The sequence below is a fragment of the Hyperolius riggenbachi genome, chromosome 4 (assembly GCF_040937935.1).
Source record: "Hyperolius riggenbachi isolate aHypRig1 chromosome 4, aHypRig1.pri, whole genome shotgun sequence".
Classification (NCBI taxonomy): Eukaryota; Metazoa; Chordata; class Amphibia; order Anura; family Hyperoliidae; genus Hyperolius; species Hyperolius riggenbachi.
The window spans coordinates 224,560,257-224,582,660 of NC_090649.1; the positions used below are offsets into that span (position 1 = coordinate 224,560,257).

At 44.4% G+C, this 22,404-nt stretch overlaps 1 protein-coding gene across 1 annotated transcript in view; it reads left to right on the forward strand.

The window, feature by feature from the left end:
- LOC137504760 (piggyBac transposable element-derived protein 4-like) overlaps window positions 1-19,499 on the forward strand; it is a 46,372-nt gene extending 26,873 nt beyond the window's left edge. Inside the window, exon 4 of the mRNA XM_068233345.1 lies at window positions 19,465-19,499. Coding sequence (XP_068089446.1) covers window positions 19,465-19,499 — 35 coding nt within the window. The remainder of the gene's footprint in view (window positions 1-19,464) is intronic.
- The last annotated feature ends 2,905 nt before the right edge of the window (window positions 19,500-22,404 follow it).

The following is a 22,404-nucleotide window of genomic DNA, read 5'->3' on the forward strand; positions in this document are numbered from 1 at the left end:
TAGTGTGGCTGAGCGAGCGGTGTACTACTATTCCCAGCAGACACAGAACAGTAAACAGAATGCTATATAGTGTGGATGAGCGGTGTACCACTATTCCCAGCAGCGACACACAGCACAATGCTATACAGTGGCGGGTGAGCGGTGTACCACTATTCCCAGCAGCGACACAGAGCACAATGCTATACAGTGGCGGGTGAGCGGTGTACTACTATTCCCAGAAGACACAGAGTGGCAGTAAACAGAATGCTATATAGTGTGGCTGAGCGAGGTACACAGAGTGGCAGTAAACAGAATGCTATATAGTGTGGCTGAGCGAGCGGTGTACTACTATTCCCAGCAGACACAGAACAGTAAACAGAATGCTATATAGTGTGGCTGAGCGGTGTACCACTATTCCCAGCAGCGACACACAGCACAATGCTATACAGTGGCGGGTGAGCGGTGTACCACTATTCCCAGCAGCGACACAGAGCACAATGCTATACAGTGGCGGGTGAGCGGTGTACTACTATTCCCAGAAGACACAGAGTGGCAGTAAACAGAATGCTATATAGTGTGGCTGAGCGAGGTACACAGAGTGGCAGTAAACAGAATGCTATATAGTGTGGCTGAGCGAGCGGTGTACTACTATTCCCAGCAGACACAGAACAGTAAACAGAATGCTATATAGTGTGGATGAGCGGTGTACCACTATTCCCAGCAGCGACACACAGCACAATGCTATACAGTGGCGGGTGAGCGGTGTACCACTATTCCCAGCAGCGACACAGAGCACAATGCTATACAGTGGCGGGTGAGCGGTGTACTACTATTCCCAGAAGACACAGAGTGGCAGTAAACAGAATGCTATATAGTGTGGCTGAGCGAGGTACACAGAGTGGCAGTAAACAGAATGCTATATAGTGTGGCTGAGCGAGCGGTGTACTACTATTCCCAGCAGACACAGAACAGTAAACAGAATGCTATATAGTGTGGCTGAGCGGTGTACCACTATTCCCAGCAGCGACACACAGCACAATGCTATACAGTGGCGGGTGAGCGGTGTACCACTATTCCCAGCAGCGACACAGAGCACAATGCTATACAGTGGCGGGTGAGCGGTGTACTACTATTCCCAGAAGACACAGAGTGGCAGTAAATAGAATGCTATATAGTGTGGCTGAGCGAGGTACACAGAGTGGCAGTAAACAGAATGCTATATAGTGTGGCTGAGCGAGCGGTGTACTACTATTCCCAGCAGACACAGAACAGTAAACAGAATGCTATATAGTGTGGCTGAGCGGTGTACCACTATTCCCAGCAGCGACACAGAGCACAATGCTATACAGTGGCGGGTGAGCGGTGTACCACTATTCCCAGCAGCGACACAGAGCACAATGCTATACAGTGGTGGGTGAGCGGTGTACCACTATTCCCAGCAGCGACACAGAGCACAATGCTATACAGTGGCGGGTGAGCGGTGTACCACTATTCCCAGAAGACACAGAGTGGCAGTAAACAGAATGCTATATAGTGTGGCTGAGCGAGCGGTGTACTACTATTCCCAGCAGACACAGAACAGTAAACAGAATGCTATATAGTGTGGCTGAGCGAGGTACACAGAGTGGCAGTAAACAGAATGCTGAGCGAGCGGTGTACTACTATTCCCAGCAGCGACACAATGACTGGGGGGACCCTGGCTAGCGTGGCTGGAGCGCGAACTACCCTGCCTGCCTACCCAAAGCTAAACCCACAGACAAATGGCGGAAATATGACGTGGTTCGGGTATTTATTTACCCGAACCACGTGACAGTTCGGCCAATCAGAGCGCGTTCGGGTCCGAACCACGTGACCCGTTCGGCCAATCACAGCGCTAGCCGAACGTTCGGGGAACGTTCGGCCATGCGCTCTTAGTTCGGCCATGCGGCCGAACGGTTTGGCCGAACAACATCAGGTGTTCGGCCGAACTCGAACATCACCCGAACAGGGTGATGTTCTGCAGAACCCGAACAGTGGCGAACACTGTTCGCCCAACACTAGACGGGGGCATGGCAGAGTGGGATAGATGCCAAAAGTCCCAGGGAAAAATCTGGATTTGATGCAAAGCAGCGTTTTAAGGGCAAAAAACACATTGAATGCTAAATTGTAGGCCTAAAGTGCTTTAAAACATCTTGCATGTGTATACATCAATCAGGGAGTGTAATTAGAGTACTGATTCACACTGACACACCAAACTCACTGTGTAACGCACCGCAAACAGCTGTTTGTGTAGTGACGGCCGTGCTTGACTGGTGCGCACCATGGCGAGAGTGCAGGCCGTGGTGGTTTTCAAGCCCATATGGTCGGTAGCTGAATGACAGAACAGTGACTGTCCAGCTGATCAAATTTGGTCTGTCCATAATGAAGCAACGACCTTATTATCTTTGGTTTCCCCCCCCCCCCGAGACACTCATATAGCCAGCGGTCATTGCTTCATTGTGATACACAAGCCCCTTCACCGGCAAGGTAATGATCACGAAGGGGAATGGGCACATGTACATGCCTTTTGTTTTGTTGTTGCAGCCGCAGTTCAGCCAGAAAAATTAGGCAGGCATGTACATGTAAATGTGTGTGGGGATTGACTTAGTCTTCGGGCAGGCCTGACCGTGCTTTGCAGACCAGGCATCCATGGTCAGATGGACCCTTGACCCAACGCTGTGTGCCAGAGATGACACCACTTGCCTTTCAACATCACGGTACAGTTTGGGTATCGCCTTTTTTGAGAAATAATTGCATATCTTCCACTGCGGTGTGTGGATTTGCTTTTGTGTGCTGCTTTCCCTCAGGTGGTCATCCCATTGCAGTTTGTGCTTTGTAATCATGTGCCTTCGTAAGGTAGTTGTCCCTACGCAGGTCTTGGTCTTTCCATGGCTCAATTTTCGGTGGCAGAGAGTACAGATGGCATTGCTCTCATCTGAGGCAGACACACAAAAAAAATTCAGAATCAGAGCAGGAGGAGGAAGATATGTCACGCTTCCGTGCGGAAGCTGAGAAAGATGAGGTGTTCTGTGTTAAATAGTCAACTTCGTCCTGACAATATTGGGGCTTGATGGCACGTGCCTTCTTCTGAACACTGTACTTTGGTCGCGGGCGGCACAAAATCATGACAGCGCGACCTCAAACAGACCTGCCAGGTGGCCTGCCTCTGCCTTTTGTTTTGTCCATATTGGGGGGGATGAAGTGAAAGGTGTGCAGTGCACTGACTTGACTAATACAATGTGCAGTCAGTCACACAGGTGCAGTTAACAGGTATGAACAGAGTGGTATATCACACTGCGTGCGCTCACGTAGGTAGGTGGGTGCACTGTGAACAGGTAGGTATATGCAGTGATGGGTATTACATGTGCACCTGTCACACACAGGTACCGGACAGGCACAGTGACACTGCGTGCGCTCACGTAGGTAGGTGGGTGAACTGAAGTGAACAACAGGTAGTAGATATATACAGTGATGGGTATCAGGGGTGCTCGGATAGTACTTTTTAAGATCCGAATTGATCCGGATCTGGATACCCAGATATCCGGATCCGGTTCGGATATCCGAATCCAACCTTTTAGATATCCGCATAAACGCAGATATCCGGATGCATTATCCACGGATATCCGACCTATTCGGATATCTGGATAGAAAACCAGAAGTGCCCTTTAAATAGCTTTAAAAACTTTTTGGAGGGTTAAAAATCCCTCCACCCTGTGGGGGGAGGTGAAATTTCTCTGTCTCCCTTCACATGCCAATAGACATGGGGAGGAAGGGATTACATTTTTTTTCCCTGATTTCTCTTTAATTTTAACTTTCTTTGTTGGTCTCAGAAAAACTACCGTAAAAAGACTGTAGCAATACCATTCACTGATGTACTAATAAGATAACCTTCATCTTAGTCAGCAACTCTCATTACAGTTCAAACACATTTTTCTACCAAAGGATTAGTTTTTTTTGATTCTTTGGAGAATTTTTGAAAAAGCCTTTTTTTATTTCAACACAATGTAAAGACTAATGCCAATTTTGAGTTTGCAATAGCTCCTTTTAACCACTTGAGGACCGCCCCCAGCCGATGGGCGGCGGCAAAGTCCGGGCCCAAACGACCGCAATACGCCCATCGGCGGGGGCGGCTGCGGGAGTGGCTATGCGGCGATCGCGTCATTCGTGACGCGATCAGCCGCCGGGGACTGGCTCCGCCCACCGCTCGTAGTAACCCGCCGGCCGTTCGGAAGCGCCGGCGGGTTACTACCACCCGGATCGCCGCTGCACATATGTATAATAGGCTTTGTAATGTATACAAAGCCTATTATACTGGCTGCCTCCTGCCCTGGTGGTCCCAGTGTCCGAGGGACCACCAGGGCAGGCTGCAGCCACCCTAGTCTGCACCCAAGCACACTGATTTCCCCCCCCCTGCCCCCTGATCGCCCACAGCACCCCTCAGACCCCCCCCTGCCCACCTCCCAGACCACTGTTTGCACCCAGTCACCCCCCTAATCACCCATCAATCACTCCCTGTCACTATCTGTCAACGCTATTTTTTTTTTATCCCCCCCCCTGCCCACTGCCCCCTCCTGATCACCCCCCACCCCTCAGATTCTCCCCAGACCCCCCCCCCAGACCCCCCCCCCCCGTGTACTATATGCATCTATCCCCCCTGATCACCTGTCAATCACCTGTCAATCACCTGTCAATCACCTGTCAATCACCCGTCAATCACCCCCTGTCACTGCCACCCATCAATCAGCCCCTAACCTGCCCCTTGCGGGCAATCTGATCACCCCCCCACACCAATAGATCGCCCGCAGATCCGACATCAGATCACCTCCCAAATCCATTGTTTACATCTATTCTCTCCTCTAAACACCCACTAATTACCCATCAATCACCCATCAATCACCCCCTATCACCACCTGTCACTGTTACCCATCAGATTAGACCCTAATCTACCCCTTGCGGGCACCCAATCACCCGCCCACACGCTCAGATTGCCCTCAGACCCCCCCTTATCAATTCGCCAGTGCAATATTTACATCTGTTATTCCCTGTAATAACCCACTGATCACCTGTCAATCACCTATCAATCACCCCCTGTCACTGCCACCCATCAATCACCCCCTGTCACTGCCACCCATCAATCAGCCCCTAACCTGCCCCTTGCGGGCAATCTGATCACCCACCCACACCAATAGATCGCCCGCAGATCCGACATCAGATCACCTCCCAAGTGCAGTGTATACATCTCTTCTCTCCTCTAAACACCCACTAATTACCCATCAATCACCCCCTATCACCACCTGTCACTGTTACCCATCAGATTAGACCCTAATCTGCCCCTTGCGGGCACCCAATCACCCGCCCACACGCTCAGATTGCCCTCAGACCCCCCCTTATCAATTCGCCAGTGCAATATTTACATCTGTTATTCCCTGTAATAACCCACTGATCACCTGTCAATCACCTATCAATCACCCCCTGTCACTGCCACCCATCAATCACCCCCTGTCACTGCCACCCATCAATCACCCCCTGTCACTGCCACCCATCAATCAGCCCCTAACCTGCCCCTTGCGGGCAATCTGATCACCCACCCACACCAATAGATCGCCCGCAGATCCGACATCAGATCACCTCCCAAGTGCAGTGTTTACATCTCTTCTCTCCTCTAAACACCCACTAATTACCCATCAATCACCCCCTATCACCACCTGTCACGGTTACCCATCAGATTAGACCCTAATCTGCCCCTTGCGGGCACCCAATCACCCGCCCACACCTCAGAACGTCCTCAGACCCCAGCCCTGATCACCTCGCTAGTGCATTGCTTGCATCTATTTCCCCCCTCTAATCACACCTTGAGAAACCCATCAATCACCTCCTGTCACCCCCTAGCACACCTACCCATCAGATCAGGCCCTAATTTGCCCTGTGTGGGCTCCTGATCACTCGGCCAAACCCTCAGATCCCCCTCAGACCCCCTTCCGATCACCTCCCCAGTGCATTGATTGCATCTATTTTCCCCTCTAACCGCCCCCTGAGACACCCATCAATCACCTCCTGTCACCCCCCTAGCACTCCTATCCATCAGATCAGGCCCAAAACATCCTGTCATCTAAGAGGCCACCCTGCTTATGAAAGGTTCCACAAAATTTGCCCCCTCATAGACCACCTGTCATCAAAATTTGCAGATGCTTATACCCCTGAACAGTCATTTTGAGAAATTTGGTTTCCAGACTACTCACAGTTTTGGGCCCGTAAAATGCCAGGGCAGTATAGGAACCCCACAAGTGACCCCATTTTAGAAAGAAGACACCCCAAGGTATTCTGTTAGGTGTATGATGAGTTCATAGAAGATTTTATTTTTTGTCAAAAGTTAGCGGAAATTGGATTTTTATTGTTTTTTTCACAAAGTGTCATTTTTCACTAACTTGTGACAAAAAATAAAATCTTCTATGAACTCACCATACCCCTAACGGAATACCTTGGGGTGTCTTCTTTCTAAAATGGGGTCACTTGTGGGGTTCCTATACTGCCCTGGCATTTTAGGGGCCCTAAACCGTGAGGAGTAGTCTAGAAAACAAATGCCTCAAAATGACCTGTGAATAGGACGTTGGGCCCCTTAGCGCACCTAGGCTGCAAAAAAGTGTCACACATGTGGTATCGCCATACTCAGGAGAAGTAGTATAATGTGTTTTGTGGTGTATTTTTACACATATCCATGCTGGGTGGGAGAAATCTCTCTGTAAATGGACAATTGTGTGTAAAAAAAATCAAAAATGTGTCATTTACAGAGATATTTCTCCCACCCAGCATGGTTATATGTAAAAATACACCACAAAACACATTATACTACTTCTTCTGAGTACGGCGATACCACATGTGTGACACTTTTTTGCAGCCTAACTGTGCTAAGGGGCCCAAAGTCCAATGAGTACCTTTAGGATTTCACAGGTCATTTTGCGACATTTGGTTTCAAGACTACTCCTCACGGTTTAGGGCCCCTAAAATGCCAGGGCAGTATAGGAACCCCACAAATGACCCCATTTTAGAAAGAAGACACCCCAAGGTATTCCGTTAGGAGTATGGTGAGTTCATAGAAGATTTTATTTTTTGTCACAAGTTAGCGGAAAATGACACTTTGTGAAAAAAAACAATTAAAATCAATTTCCGCTAACTTGTGACAAAAAAAAAAAATCTTCTATGAACTCACCATCCTCCTAACGGAATACCTTGGGGTGTCTTCTTTCTAAAATGGGGTAATTTGTGGGGTTCCTATACTGTCCTGGCATTTTAGGGGCCCTAAACCGTGAGGAGTAGTCTTGAAACGAAATTTCTCAAAATGACCTGTGAAATCCTAAAGGTACTCATTGAACTTTGGGCCCCTTAGCGCAGTTAGGGTGCAAAAAAGTGCCACACATGTGGTATCGCCGTACTCAGGAGAAGTAGTATAATGTGTTTTGGGGTGTATTTTTACACATACCCATGCTGAGTGGGAGAAATATCTCTATAAATAGACAATTGTGTGTAAAAAAAATTAAACAATTGTCATTTACGGAGATATTTCTCCCACCCAGCATGGGTATGTGTAAAAATACACCCCAAAACACATTATACTACTTCTCCTGAGTATGGCAATACCACATGTGTGGCACTTTTTTACAGCCTAACTGCGCTAAGGGGCCAAAAGTCCAATGAGCATCTTTAGGCTTTACAGGGGTGCTTACAATTAGGCACCCCCCAAAATGCCAGGACAGTGAACACACCCCACAAATGACCCCATTTTGGAAAGTAGACACTTCAAGGTATTCAGAGAGGAGCATAGTGAGTCTGTGGCAGATTTCATTTTTTTTTGTCGCAAGTTAGAAGAAATGGAAACTTTTTTTTTTTCTTTTTTTTGTCAGAAAGTGTCATTTTCCGCTAACTTGTGACAAAAAATAAAATCTTCTATGAACTCACCATGCCTCTCACTGAATACTTTGGGATGTCTTCTTTCCAAAATGGGGTCATTTGGGGGGTATTTGTACTATCCTGGAATTTTAGCCCCTCATGAAACCTGACAGGTGCGCAGAAAAGTCAGAGATGCTTGAAAATGGGAAAATTCACTTTTGGCACCATAGTTTGTAAACGCTATAACTTTTACCCAATCCAATAAATATACACTGAATGGTTTTTTTTTTATCAAAGACATGTAGCAGAATAACTTTCGCGCTCAAATGTATAGGAAATTTTACTTTATTTGAAAAATGTCAGCACAGCAAGTTAAAAAAGTCATTTTTTTGCCAAAATTCATGTCTTTTTTGATGAATATAATAAAAACTAAAACTCGCAGCAGCAAACAAATAGCAGCAAAAGAAAGCTGTATTAGTGACAAGAAAAGGAGGTAAAATTCATTTAGGTGGTAGGTTGTATGACCGAGCAATAAACCGTGAAAGCTGCAGTGGTCTGAATGGAGAAAAAGGCTCTGGTCCTTAAGGGGCGAAAAGACTGTGGTCCTGAAGTGGTTAAATGTGAAAAATGAACATTCCACATTATACAGTGTATCCGCACAAATTATTGTAAATACATATACTGTACATTGTACATGACTTTTCAGGTTCCCATAACGTGCTGTAGTCTACCATGTGATTAGTGATTATTACATTTTTCAGTAATTGTGACTGGATTAGTCACAGATAATGGAAGTAAACAACTGTAATTGTTTCCGGCATTAGTGTGCCATTACTAGGTGCACAGTAGGCTGGCATTCATGTAACATTGAAGCAAATCAGGTTGATCTAGTCATGATGTGTAAGCACTTTTTCATGAAATAAATTATCTGTGCAACGTCTGCCGTGATGTATATACATAATTACATTTGATCAAAGTCCAGTCATAGCTCAGCCATTATGCATGAAATGCACTGCCTGGTAATAATGGTGTTTCATTTGTAAATTTGAATAACCCTTTAAAGGACAACTGATCTGACCCCATACCTGTTAAACTACACATGCCAGTGTGTACTAGTATGGTGTCCTAATTCCTACACAGGTGGCCATTGAACGGTATAAAGTGCAACATTTTCCAAACAATTTCTGCAGTACTTTTCTGTGGAAAACTGTTCACCTCTAGTAAGTTTAATATGAGATGGCTCACACTTACTTACCTTTTCTTGTTTTATTTTTTTTTTTATAGATTCTTTATTTATACAAAATTTTTATAAATATAAATAACTCGTATTCACATACCGTTCATTTTATATTGTCGTCAAAATGCTGATTTTAATACAAAAAAGACCAAACCCCAAACATCAGAAAAAGAAAACACAAACAGCCAAAAAAAAAAAAAAAAAAAAACATCTAGTATAAGAGAGGCAACGATAGATATCTTCTTATCTTGTCAGGGATCACTAAACTCTTTCTTATAGACTCTATCTCCCTTTCCCTAACCTACTCCTTTTCTTTTGCTAATAGATACCTCCCCTATCTACGACTCTCATACTTCTCAAACGCCTCACACTCTCGCACATCCCTTCACATCCGTACACGAGGGAGGTCAAAACCGAGGGCAAGGCTCCGAATCCTACAGAGCAATCGTTCATGTCCATCTGCTTCCATTAATTAAGTTCCCCAGTGAATGCCGCTATCTTTTTCCCTCTTCCTCTTCACTTCCCATCCTCCTAAATTCTTCAGTCTCAATAAACTCACTCTATCCCCTCCAGGCCTCTTGTGCTATGGTCTCTCCTTCTCTATTTTCTTGCACAAGCTTTTCCATTCGATATATGTACATTACTTCTCTCAACCATTCTCCAACGGATGGGACATGTTCAGATCTCCACCATCTAGCTATTTGTACTCTCGCTGCATTTATTAAATGCCTCAATATGGATTTTTTATATCTTCTAATACTTAAAGAATTGGCATGTAGAAGGTAGAAATCTGGGTCTCCTGGCAAAGCCAGTCCAGTTATTCTTTCCATAAACTTTTTAACGTCTGCCCAATAGGGTTTAATTTTCTGACAGCTCCAAAAAATATGGATCAGGGACCCCTCCTCCCTCCCACATCTCCAGCATCCCGGATCTGTTCTTGGGAACATCTTACTTAATTTACTAGGGGTATAATACCACCTACTTAGAAGTTTAACCCCAGACTCCTGTATTCTTGTGGAGATTGAACTCCTATATGTATGATATAATATTTTCTTCCAATCCGTATCTGTATATTCCTTTTGTAAATCTAGTTGCCATTTAGTTCTCCACTTCCTTGTCGGATCTTGTTGATAATTTATCAACTCGTAGATCCTCGAGAGGTAGCCTCTAATCTGGGTCTTCTCAGTGCACATTTTCTCAAAGGGCGTAAGCCCCCTGGAAAATTCCTCTCTTGTCCCTTGTGATCTCATAAATGACCTATACTGCAGCAGACTCCATTGATCTACTCCTAGGTTCTGTGGGGATTCCCAGTGGCCATCTTTGATCAGCATATATGCTCTCAATTGCTGGTGACCAATAATTTGCCTTTCCGAGCTCTTTTTCCTATATCCAGGAATAAAATCTGGATTATCCGAAATCGGAAGTAAGGGTGAGGGTGATGTTATTAATTGTGCCCTATTGACATATAGATGAAATGTTTGCAAGGAGTTATTTAAAAAACAGCCAGCTGGGTGAGCTATCTGAACTTTCTTATTCATCCATGGGATCCCTGTTAAGGGTATATTTATCAAGTATTGTTCCATTTCTACCCAGACTTTTTCCTTATTATTTTTATGCCAGTCTACTATTCTAATCAAAGCGGCTGCGGCGTGATATAGCTGAGGATTTGGGACTGCTAGTCCATCTCTTTCCTTAGGCTGTGTCATCAATTTATAATTTATCCGTGGTGGTTTAGAGTACCAGATAAATCTGAGGAAATCCTTTCTCAACTGCACAAAAAACTTCACAGGTACCTTAATTGGTACTGATTGAAACACATACAGTAGCCTTGGCATAATATTCATTTTCAGAATACTAATTCTTCCAAACCAAGAAAACTCTGGCCTATTCCAGTGATTCAAATCTCTTTTCACTTCTTGTGCCATAGTTTTATAATTATTTTGATATAATTTCTGTATGTCCGGTAAAATATTTATCCCTAGGTACCTCAGTGTGCCTGATACCCATCTAATGGGGAAATTCCCTTTAAGCTGTTCCAATTCCTTCTGTTGTATCGCTACTCCCAAAGCCTCACACTTTGCCCAGTTGATTTTAAATTTTGAAAGAAGACCATATCGTTTAAATTCTGCCATAAGACATGGAAGGGAAACCATTGTACCTGTTAGAAAAAATAAGAGGTCATCCGCGTATGCGGTGACCTTATGGACCGTACCTCCAACCTTTAATCCACCTATGTTGACGTCTGCCCTCACCCTCCTCAGGAATGGTTCCAATGTCAGTACAAAAATCAGCGGGGAGAGGGGACAGCCCTGCCGAGTACCGTTAAATATCTGCAATGGCTCCGATAGTATTCCATTAACCTTAATCCTTGCCGACGGTAATGAGTACAAACTCATAATTCTTCCCATCATATTTTCACCCAGCCCTATATGTCTCAAAATTGCTTTTATAAAGTCCCAGTCTACCCTGTCAAATGCCTTCTTGGCATCTGTCGAGAGGCACATGACAGGGGACCTGGCCGATTCAGCGTGTTGCATTAGCATTATTGCTCTCATGACATTGTCTCGTGCCTCCCTACGTATCACAAATCCTGCCTGGTCTACATGTACCAGGTCTGGGAGTAACTTCGCCAATCGGGTTGCCAAAATATGTGTAAATAGCTTAAGATCCACATTAAGAAGCGCTATTGGCCTATAACTGGTACACAGTGCCGGATCTTTTCCTTTTTTCAAAATAACCGTCACTAGTGACTGCAGTGAATCTCTCCCCCATCCTGTATGGCCGTCTCCTCTCCCCGCTAATGAGTTTATACCCTCCATCAAGTATGGTGCCAAAGTGTCTCTATAGTTCTTGTAATACTCTACTCCAAAACCATCGGGACCCGGTGACTTACCCGTCTTCGAGGTGGCTATTGCCTCCCTCACCTCCTCCAGTGTGATTGGATCCTCCAATTTCTGTCTATCTTCCTCATTAAGTTTTGGCATCTCTGCCTCTTCAATGTATTCTTCTATTTCTCTACGTCTTCTCTCTTTATGTTCCTCAGTTTCCTCTCTGCCTATCCCATATAGTTGTGCATAAAATTCTCTAAAGATTCTAGCTATCGATTCGCTTCTATGATGTTTTTTGGACTGCGTATCATTTATATAGGGAATATAATTTGCTTGTTGTTGTGTTTTAAGAGCTCTAGCTAAAAACTTACCTCCTTTGTTCCCATATTCGTAATAAGTCCGCTGACATCTCTGAAAAGCAAATCTAGCTCGCGTATACATCATAGTTACATAGTTACATAGTTACTTTGGTTGAAAAAAGACATACGTCCATCGAGTTCAACCAGTACAAAGTACAACACCAGCCTGCTCCCTCACATATCCCTGTTGATCCAGAGGAAGGCGAAAAAACCCTTACAAGGTAAAAATTCCTTCCCGACTCCAGATGGCAATCAGATAAAATCCCTGGATCAACATCATTGGCATTACCTAGTAATTGTAGCCATGGATGTCATTCAACGCAAGGAAAGCATCTAAGTCCCCTTTAAATGCAGGTATAGAGTTTGCCATAACGACTTCCTGTGGCAATGCATTCCACATCTTAATCACTCTTACTGTAAAGAACCCTTTCCTAAATAAATGGCTAAAACGTTTTTCCTCCATGCGCAGATCATGTCCTCTAGTCCTTTGAGAAGGCCTAGGGACAAAAAGCTCATCCGCCAAGCTATTATATTGCCCTCTGATGTATTTATACATGTTAATTAGATCTCCTCTAAGGCGTCTTTTCTCTAGACTAAATAAACCCAGTTTATCTAACCTTTCTTGGTAAGTGAGACCATCCATCCCACGTATCAATTTTGTTGCTCGTCTCTGCACCTGCTCTAGAACTGCAATATCTTTTTTGTAATGTGGTGCCCAGAACTGAATTCCATATTCCAGATGTGGCCTTACTAGAGAGTTAAACAGGGGCAATATTATGCTAGCATCTCGAGTTTTTATTTCCCTTTTAATGCATCCCAAAATTTTGTTAGCTTTAGCTGCAGCGGCTTGGCATTGAGTACGATTATTTAACTTGTTGTCGATGAGTACTCCTAAGTCCTTCTCCAAGTTTGATGTCCCCAACTGTATCCCATTTATTTTGTATGGTGTTAGACCATTGGTACGACCAAAATGCATGACTTTACATTTGTCAACATTGAATTTCATCTGCCATGTATGTGCCCATATAGCCATCCTATCCAGATCCTGTTGCAATATAACACTATCTTCCTTAGAGTTGATGATTCTGCACAATTTTGTATCATCTGCAAAAATAGCAACATTGCTCACTACTGTATCCACTAGGTCATTAATAAATAAATTGAAGAGCACTGGACCCAGTACAGACCCCTGTGGGACCCCACTGCTAACAGTCTCCCATTTTGAGTGTGATCCATTGACCACAACTCTTTGTTTTCTGTCCATTAGCCAGTTCCCTATCCAAGCACACAGACTCTTCCCCAGTCCTTGCATCCTCATCTTTTGCACCAGACTTTTGTGGGGAACAGTGTCGAAGGCCTTAGCAAAGTCTAAGTATATCACATCTACAGCATTCCCAATATCCATATTAGCATTCACTACCTCATAAAAGCTGAGCATGTTAGTCAAACAGGACCTGTCTTTAGTAAACCCATGTTGATGCTGAGAAATAAGATTATTTTCTACTATGAAGTCATGTATAGTATCTCTTAGTAACCCCTCAAATAGTTTGCATACAACTGATGTTAAGCTTACAGGTCTATAATTTCCTGGATCTGATTTTTTGCCCTTCTTAAATAATGGGAAAACGTGGGCTGTACGCCAATCCACTGGGACTCTGCCAGTTGCAAGAGAGTCACAAAAGATAAGATAAAGGGGTTTATCTATAACTGAACTTAATTCCCTTAGGACCCGAGGATGCATGCCATCCGGGCCAGGTGCCTTGTCTATTTTTAATTTATTTAGTCTTGCCTTTACTTCTTCCTGCGTTAAGTATTTAATATTACAGTTAGAAGATTGAGACTCTTCCGCCTCTGTAATTTGCAACAGTGCTGTTTCCTTTGTAAAGACAGAAGCAAAGAAAGCATTTAATAACTCTGCCTTACCTTGGTCATCCACCATTGAGTTTCCACCTTCATCCTTTAGGAGTCCTATACAGTCAACCTTTCTTTTTTTAGAGTTGATGTACTTGTAAAACTTTTTTGGGTTAGATTTGATATCCCTAGCGATTTGATTTTCAGCTTCGATCTTTGCTAGCCTAATTTCTTTTTTACAATTTTTATTGCACTCCTTGTAATTGCTGAGTGCAGCCTCGGACCCCTCCTGTTTTAGGACCTTATAGGCATTCTTTTTCCTCTTCATTTTATCTCTAACCTTTCTATTCATCCATAGAGGCCTTTTTTTATTCCTAGACATTTTGTTTCCATATGGGATATACATACTACAATATTGATTGAGAATACGTTTAAAAGCTTGCCATTTCCCTTCAGTGTCCTCCCCTTGTAGTACATTATCCCAGTTCACCAAACTTAGTGCCTGCCTAATTTGATTGAACTTTGCTTTTCTAAAATTCATAGTTTTAGTGGTCCCGCTGCCCCGTGGCCTATCAGTCACCAGATCAAACGTTATCATGTTGTGATCACTATTTCCCAAATGTTCTTGAACCTGCACATTTGATACATTATCTGGTCTATTCGAAATGATCAGATCCAGTAACGCATTCCCCCTAGTTGGTTCCGTTACCATTTGAGTCAAGTAATTGTCCTGTAGTGCTGCCAGAAATCTGCTGCTTTTACCAGAATGGGTAGCCTCAATACCCCAGTCAATGTCTGGAAAGTTGAAGTCGCCCATAACTATGACCTCATTTTTACTTGCCGCTTTTTCAATTTGCTGTAGTAATTGCAGTTCTGCAGCTTCATTAATATGAGGTGGTCTGTAGCATACCCCAATAAGCAATTGGCAACTTTTATTTCCACCATGAATATTTACCCAAACGGACTCCACATCTTCGCAATCTTCCTCCATCTCATCGTTGAGGACAGCTGTAAAAGAATTCTTAACAAAGAGACAAACCCCTCCACCTTTTTTCCCTGTTCTATCCCTCCTGAACACATTGTATCCTTTTAAATTGGCTATCCAGTCATGACTTTCATCCATCCATGTCTCGGTTATTCCCACAATGTCATAGCCTTTGTCATTCAGAATGAACTCTAGTTCATCTATTTTATTTGCAAGGCTCCGAGCATTGGTTATCATGCACTTTATATTTTTACCACCACATTTACCAATTTTGTTTACCTGAAATGGGCTACTTGAAGTTTTACCAACCTCCTTAATCTTTACACTGTCCCCACCCCCCTCTCCACCCCCCATAATGTTAGGCTCCCACTGTCTTTTTACCTTATCTTGTCTATATGTTGAGACTTTATCCTCCCGCCTCCCCCCAGATCCTAGTTTAAAATCTCCTCCAACCGTTTAGCCATCTTCTCCCCCAATGCAGCTGCACCCTCCCCATTAAGGTGCAGCCCGTCCCTGCTGTAGAACCTGTAGCCGACTGCAAAGTCTGCCCAGTTCTCCAGGAACCCAAACCCTTCCTTCCTACACCAATTTCTCAGCCACTTATTTAACTCCCTAAGCTCCCTCTGTCTCTCAGATGTAGCACGTGGCACTGGCAGTATTTCAGAGAACACCACCTTGGAGGTCCTTGCTTTAAGTTTATCTCCAAGTACCTGAAAATCATTTTTGAGGACCTTCCATCTCCCACTAACTTTGTCATTGGTGCCAATGTGTACCATGACAGCCGGGTCTTCCCCAGCCCCACCCAATAATCTGTCAATTCTTTCCGCTATATGCCGAACCCGAGCACCCGGGAGGCAACAGACTGTACGGCATTCACGGTTTCTTCGACAGATTACCCTGTCTGTGCGCCTAATAATTGAATCCCCTACCACCAGTACCTGTCTAGCCTTAGCTGCACTCCTATTCCCTTTCTCGTTACAGCAGTCTGCCCCTTGGTTGCTAAGGAGCACATCCTGCTGCAGCATTGCTACTCCAGAGTCGTCCTCACCAATATTACGCAAACAAGCATACTTATTAGTGAGGGACAACTCGGGACTAGCCTCCCTGCCACTTTTTCCCCTACCCCTTCTAACTGTGACCCAACTAGCGGCTACCTCTGCTTCTTGCTCCGGCTTTACTCCACCCACCTCATCTTCAAGGGTTCCATCAAGTGTCTGGATCGTGAGATCCAAGCTCATCTCCATGTTGTGTATGCGTCTCAGTGTTGCGAGATGCTTATTTAGCTCTGCGACTTCCGCCTCTAACCGAGCAACACGCACACATCCAGGGCAACAGTAAACACCCTCAATCCGCTGATCAAGGCATGCATACATGCTGCAGGATGTACACTGTACTGCATTGTCCAACATGATGACTATTGTGTGGGGAAAATTTATTTAAACATCAATGTTCTATATTTCTCCCTTTCAGCCGTTAACTCCCTAAGTGTTTCTTCTACTGTTAGTCCTTTATGCTGTCGTTCAAGTCTTGCTATGTTTGCTAATAACTCTTGCCTTAATTTTTCCCTCTCCTTATTAAGTCTACTTCCTTCCTGAATTAGATTTCCCCGAATAACACATTTATGTGCCTCCCAAACAACGAGGGGGGACATATCCTCAGATTTATTCAGGTTAAAATATGTTTCTATGCTCTTCAATATCCTATCTCTTACATCTTCTTTCTGTAGCAGGTATGAGTTCAATCTCCATTGAAAGGATTTATGTTTCTTAGTTTCTAGATTAACTTTCAAGAACACAGGAGAATGGTCCGATAGGGTCGAGCAACCGATGTTTGCTTCCACCCGTTCAGAAAGTAGATTATGTGATACAAAAAAATAATCAATACGAGAGTACATTTTATGCAAAGGGGAGAAATATGTATAGTCCCTCGTTGTAGGATGCTGAAGACGCCAAACATCACATAATTGTCTATCTTGTAGCATCTTCCTAACCCTTCTAATACCTTTATAAGTAAGGAAGGTTTTACCGGAGGAAGAGTCTATCAACGGATCTAATGTAAGATTTAAATCCCCGCCAATTACTACTGTTCCTTCCGAGAAGTCGTCAATTGCCCCCATAAGCTGATGGATAAAATCTAATTGCTTATTATTATTGGCGTAGTAAGTTCCCAGCGTTATTTTCCTGGAATTATACATTCCCTTTACCAGGAGGATTCTCCCCTCTGTATCTCTATAAATCTCCTGGTCCTCCAGGGAAACCCCCCTAGCGAAGACAATTGCTACCCCTCTTTTTTTAGCGTCCGCCGCACAACTATATATGGCATTAGGAAATCTTTTATTAGTTAATTTTGGGTGGTCCGGGGTTTTAAAATGAGTCTCTTGGATCATTGCTATCCCAACTCCCATTTTATATATTTCTTGGAGGAAAGAAGACCTCTTCTCGGGTTTATTAAGACCGCGGGCATTCAGGGACACAATTTTAAGGTGCGCCATTATATTTCCTAGGGCTCTGCATTCTCTTCCCCTCAGCACATCCCATCTTCCATCTGACCTCCCCCGTGTACCGGCCATTCACTCCCTCACTTCCAACATCACTCTCTCTTTCACTCCCTTTCAGCTTGAATGTACACCTCACACTATGTCCATCCAATTCTTCTTGTGAGTGGACATCGTCCACTCCCACCCTCCTATTGAGGGCTTTTGAGCATCGCGCTCCTAACCTGTAGGGTGATCCCCCATATCTACTCCTACCTCTTTTGGGCATTCGGCCCCAGGGGGTAATCGTACTAGGTAATACCTAAGGGCATAAGTCTCCGTCCCCGTCCCCAAACCTCCTCCCACTTTTCCTATCTGAGCAAAAACAACAAAAAAAAAAAAAAAAAAAACACCCCACCCAAAGGGGTGTCTTCCCCTCTCCCCCCCGTCTCCTCCTTTGTATAACTCAAGGGTGGCTTTCGGGTAGCAGGGTTCCATGTTGGAGATCCCTCTTTGCTCTTCCCCTCCCATCTCCTCCCCCCCTTTTCCCCTCCCTCCTAGAGGCCATCCATGTTCTTAATTATAGACCGTTGGTTGCCTGTATCCTCCAGCCATCCATTGAGTTCAGTGATAATTGTACATAAATTCCATTTCCTCTCCTTAAAATCACACTGGAGCGGAGATAATCCGCATATACAGTCAACATATAAATCAGTACATTATGGAGTATTTTACTAAAAGGCATGGGGTGGCTGTCTTCCCGGACGCGGTATTTATCCTAACCCCTTATTACCTTAATTATCTATATCTATATAATACTTTACATCAATTTCCATTATCTAAGTCTCCTATTTTCCTATATTTCTATCATCTTAGGTAATCCCTTCCTCCATCTAAACCACGCCCGGTGGAGTGCCAACCCATGCCCTATTTCCAATTTACATTCAACTTCTTTTATAAAACCCGATATTATTTATTCTCCAACTGTTGAATTATCATAATAGTAAGATAAAAGTCCAAGGAGTCGCCTCCTTTCCCATCTATATACCCCAAGAATATTCCTATATTTATTTCTTTTATCCATTATTCTAAAACAAAACATTTTAACACTTTATCTTCCTGTCTGCGGCTGTCTGGGCCTTATTTCCTATTCTTCTTCACCTAGTGATTAGTGACTTCCCTTATCCTTTCTTCCAATTTCCCTATTCCCCCTCCTAGAGTGTATCCCTATAATCCCTCCCCCCACCTTTATCTTCGGATTCCCCCCTAACCCACCCACCCCTCCCCCCATCTCCAGATGTATCCCTATGTGTTTCCCAAACTCTGATATACCTTCTGGTGATTAACCTTCCCAACCTCCCTTACCTACCCTCCCCAATCCCCTTCCTCATATGACTTCTCAATTTTATATTGTGACTCTTCCTATTACCCCTGTCCAGACAACCGCAGGCCTTCTGTTTCTAACGAGAAGATATAACAAAAACCTTTATAAATCAATTATAAATATACTAATTATGCTTACTTACAATTCCATCCCACCTCATTCCCCCTCCCCCCTCCTCCCCCATCTCCCCTCTCCCTGTTTGCGACCACCTGGGCAGCATTTATTTTCCATGATAATGCATTAACCTTATTTACCCTGTGTCTCCCCTTTCAAATTCTTATTTATGTTTAACTTAACGTGTCTATATTGATTACCTCTGTTTACTGTGCATCAAATATCAGTGAATATTTACAGCTCCCTTTCTCTCCTTATTTACATGCCTTATCCCCTCATCGTGTTATAATTGTAGTTACTCTCCTTTCCTTATATCCTTATCCCTTTATCTAATTGTGTTACATCTGTCCAGGTAGCCGCGCCGAGGGAGAAACAGCAGAGAAGTGAAGGGGAACCAGTTCAGTTCATGACTTTCTCCTTTCTCTCTATTATATTAATATCTAGGTCCCTTTCAGAAATCTCAAGTCCCATTACTGAGAGAGGAAGGAGAAAGGAAAAAAAAAAAAAAAAAGGGGGCTCAGTTCAGTTCCATTCTATGTATTCATCGGCTCGTTCACCTACTCCTATGCGGCTTTCTCTCTAATATATCATTGTCTGGGTCCCATTCAGGGATCTCAACAGGTGTTATTGCTAAGAACTGAAAAAACTCTGGGAGGTCTCTTGGGTGCCTCAGAAAAAAGGATTTTTGATTCTTCCTCACTATTAAACTAAATGGAAATCCCCATCTATATTGTATTCCTTCTTTTTGTAGTGCTTGTAGCAACGGGCGGATGGCTTTTCTCTGCTGTAGGGTACTTGGGGCCAAATCTTGATAAAGCTGTATTTTATGTGTCTCACACAGAATATTTTCCTGCTTTTTAGCTGCTCCCATAATTGCTTCCTTCTCATGAAAATAATGTAACCGACAGATTATGTCTCTTGGTTGTTCCTCTTCTCTGGGGAGCTGTCTCAGCGCTCTATGGCATCTCTCAATCTTTATTAACTGATCTGAGGGCCTATCGAGTAGCTTATTAAATATTAATGTGATGGTGAGATGCAAATCCTCCTGCTTATAAGTTTCCGGGAGCCCCCTTATTCTAATATTCTTTCGCCTGGATCTGTTCTGTAGGTCTTCAATTTGATATCTAAGTGATCCGCAGTAATGACGCTGCCTTTCTCTCTCCTCCCATAATTTGGCAGTTTTGACCTGCATCTCTATTATAGCGGCTTCTAATTTATCCACTTTACTGTTTGTATTATGTAAAGCCTCACGGATCACTTCCAGGTCGGCTTTAGTGGAGGCAACAATTTTTTCCGCTTGTTCAGTAAGGTCTTGTTTAGTGGGGAGGGTTTTTAAAAAATGCCAGATATCGTCCAGATTCCTCTGACCTTTGGGTGGTATCTCATGCGGGTCATTGCTAGCCCCCTGACCCCCCACCGAGAGTCTCCCTGTCTGTTTACCCGTTCCTCCGGCCCCTCCCGTCTTTGGAAAAAAGTCCTTTGCGGATCTCTGCGAGGAATTTATGCTCTCTTCTGTCTCCTCTTTTTTCCCCCTATTGCGACCTGTCATTTTAATGCTTTTATCTCCTATTGGCTCCAGTCAGTATAGAAATGAGGTTCCTCTGATCCTCTGATAAATCGTTTTTTCCCTCCCTCCCTTCTTACTTAATATGATAAAGTCTCTTAGCCTGTAGATCCCTTACACCATAAATATTTCCTTTCCTTAATATGTCCAGAACCGCACTAGCGGCTTTCTTTCTGGTGTAGATGCTTGTTTTTCCAGGATCCACTCACCCCTTTCCAGGGACCCAGCTACCGTGCTCTCAGCTTGTCTCCGGCGGGCCGGTGAAGATCCCCAGCGGAATATACAGGTCCAGCAGCGTTCGGTCCGCACTCAACCGCCCAGCTCTTCCCCCGATCACGAGGGGTGCCTGCGGGAGTACTATGTATGATGCTCCTGCGTCTCTCGAACTCCTACGTTCCTCCTGCGTTCCGCCTGCCGCTTGCCGGTCGCGTGGGGTGCCTGCAGGAGTGCTGTGGATGACGCTCCTGCGTCTCTCGGACTCCGGCGTCCCGCCTGCCGCTTGCCGGGAGCTCCTTGCTGCTCAGCTGCTCAGCTCTTCCCCCGGTCACGTGGGGTGCCTGCGGGAGTGCTGCGTCTCTCTGGCTACGGCGTTCCACTTGCCGCTTGCCGGGGACTCCAAGCTCCCGGCTGCTTCCTTCCACCTCTCTGAGAAGGCCGGCTGTCCGAGTTCGCCCACCGCTATTCCTCAAGTTAGAGCAAACAGGCCGATGCGCTGTGGATGGAGGAAGCCGGGGACAGAGCTCAGAACACCACGCCCTACGTCATCACGCTAGAACGCCCCCCCCCCCCTTTTCTTGTTTTATAATATATTTCACACTACTTTGCACAATCTTGATCTTGCCACCTTCATTAGTCTGCCTGCACTGAAGGTTAGACTCATCTGCCTTAAAATGTAACATTCTCAAGATGTAGCATGTTTACCCTATTATTTGTGTACTTCAGTTTCATGCCTGAAGTACATAAATGTGGTTGTTCTCAATCATTACAGTAAATTGTGAGACTAAAAATGTGAGTAAGTATTTTAATTCAATAATAGTATAAAAGCATGTTCGAAAAAAATATATACAAATATGGGGACCATCTAAAAAATTTACATGTTTTAAGGTATGCTGTTATTTAGAATAGAGGTACTTGGCAAACACCATCTTTCAAAAAAGGTTAAATGCTTTAATAATATTGGGAATCCCTGCCCTTGAATTACTGGCTCCAGGGAAAAACGGGTGCAGGGAAACTGCCAATAGTAGAATATTAGTACATTTACCCATACTCTACTATTTACAGTATTAATTTTCGATAGTGAAATATTGGTAAACCTTACTGATATTTTACTATAGCTAAACCTAATCCTACTCTCACACAGTACCCTCTCCTTGCCCCCCCCCCCTCCCAAGACCACCCTTAATCCCCCCCCCTCCCCACAAAACCTGGTCCTGGCACCTTGCATTTAACCTTTCTCCTGCACAAAATCCCAAACCTAATGCCTAACACTTAAGCCCTTCCCCCCTGCAAAACCCTGGTCCTAAAATGCAACACTTAACTCCCCCCCCCCCCCCCCCCCAACAAACCCAGGCCTGGTGCCTAACACTTAACCTACCCCCCACAAACTGCGGCCCTAACATCCAACACCAAACCCACTGTGCACACACCCCAATATTGATGCCTAACACTTAATGCCCTCCCCCTGCAAAAACCCTGGTCCTGGCACCCAACCCTTAACCCTCCCCATAC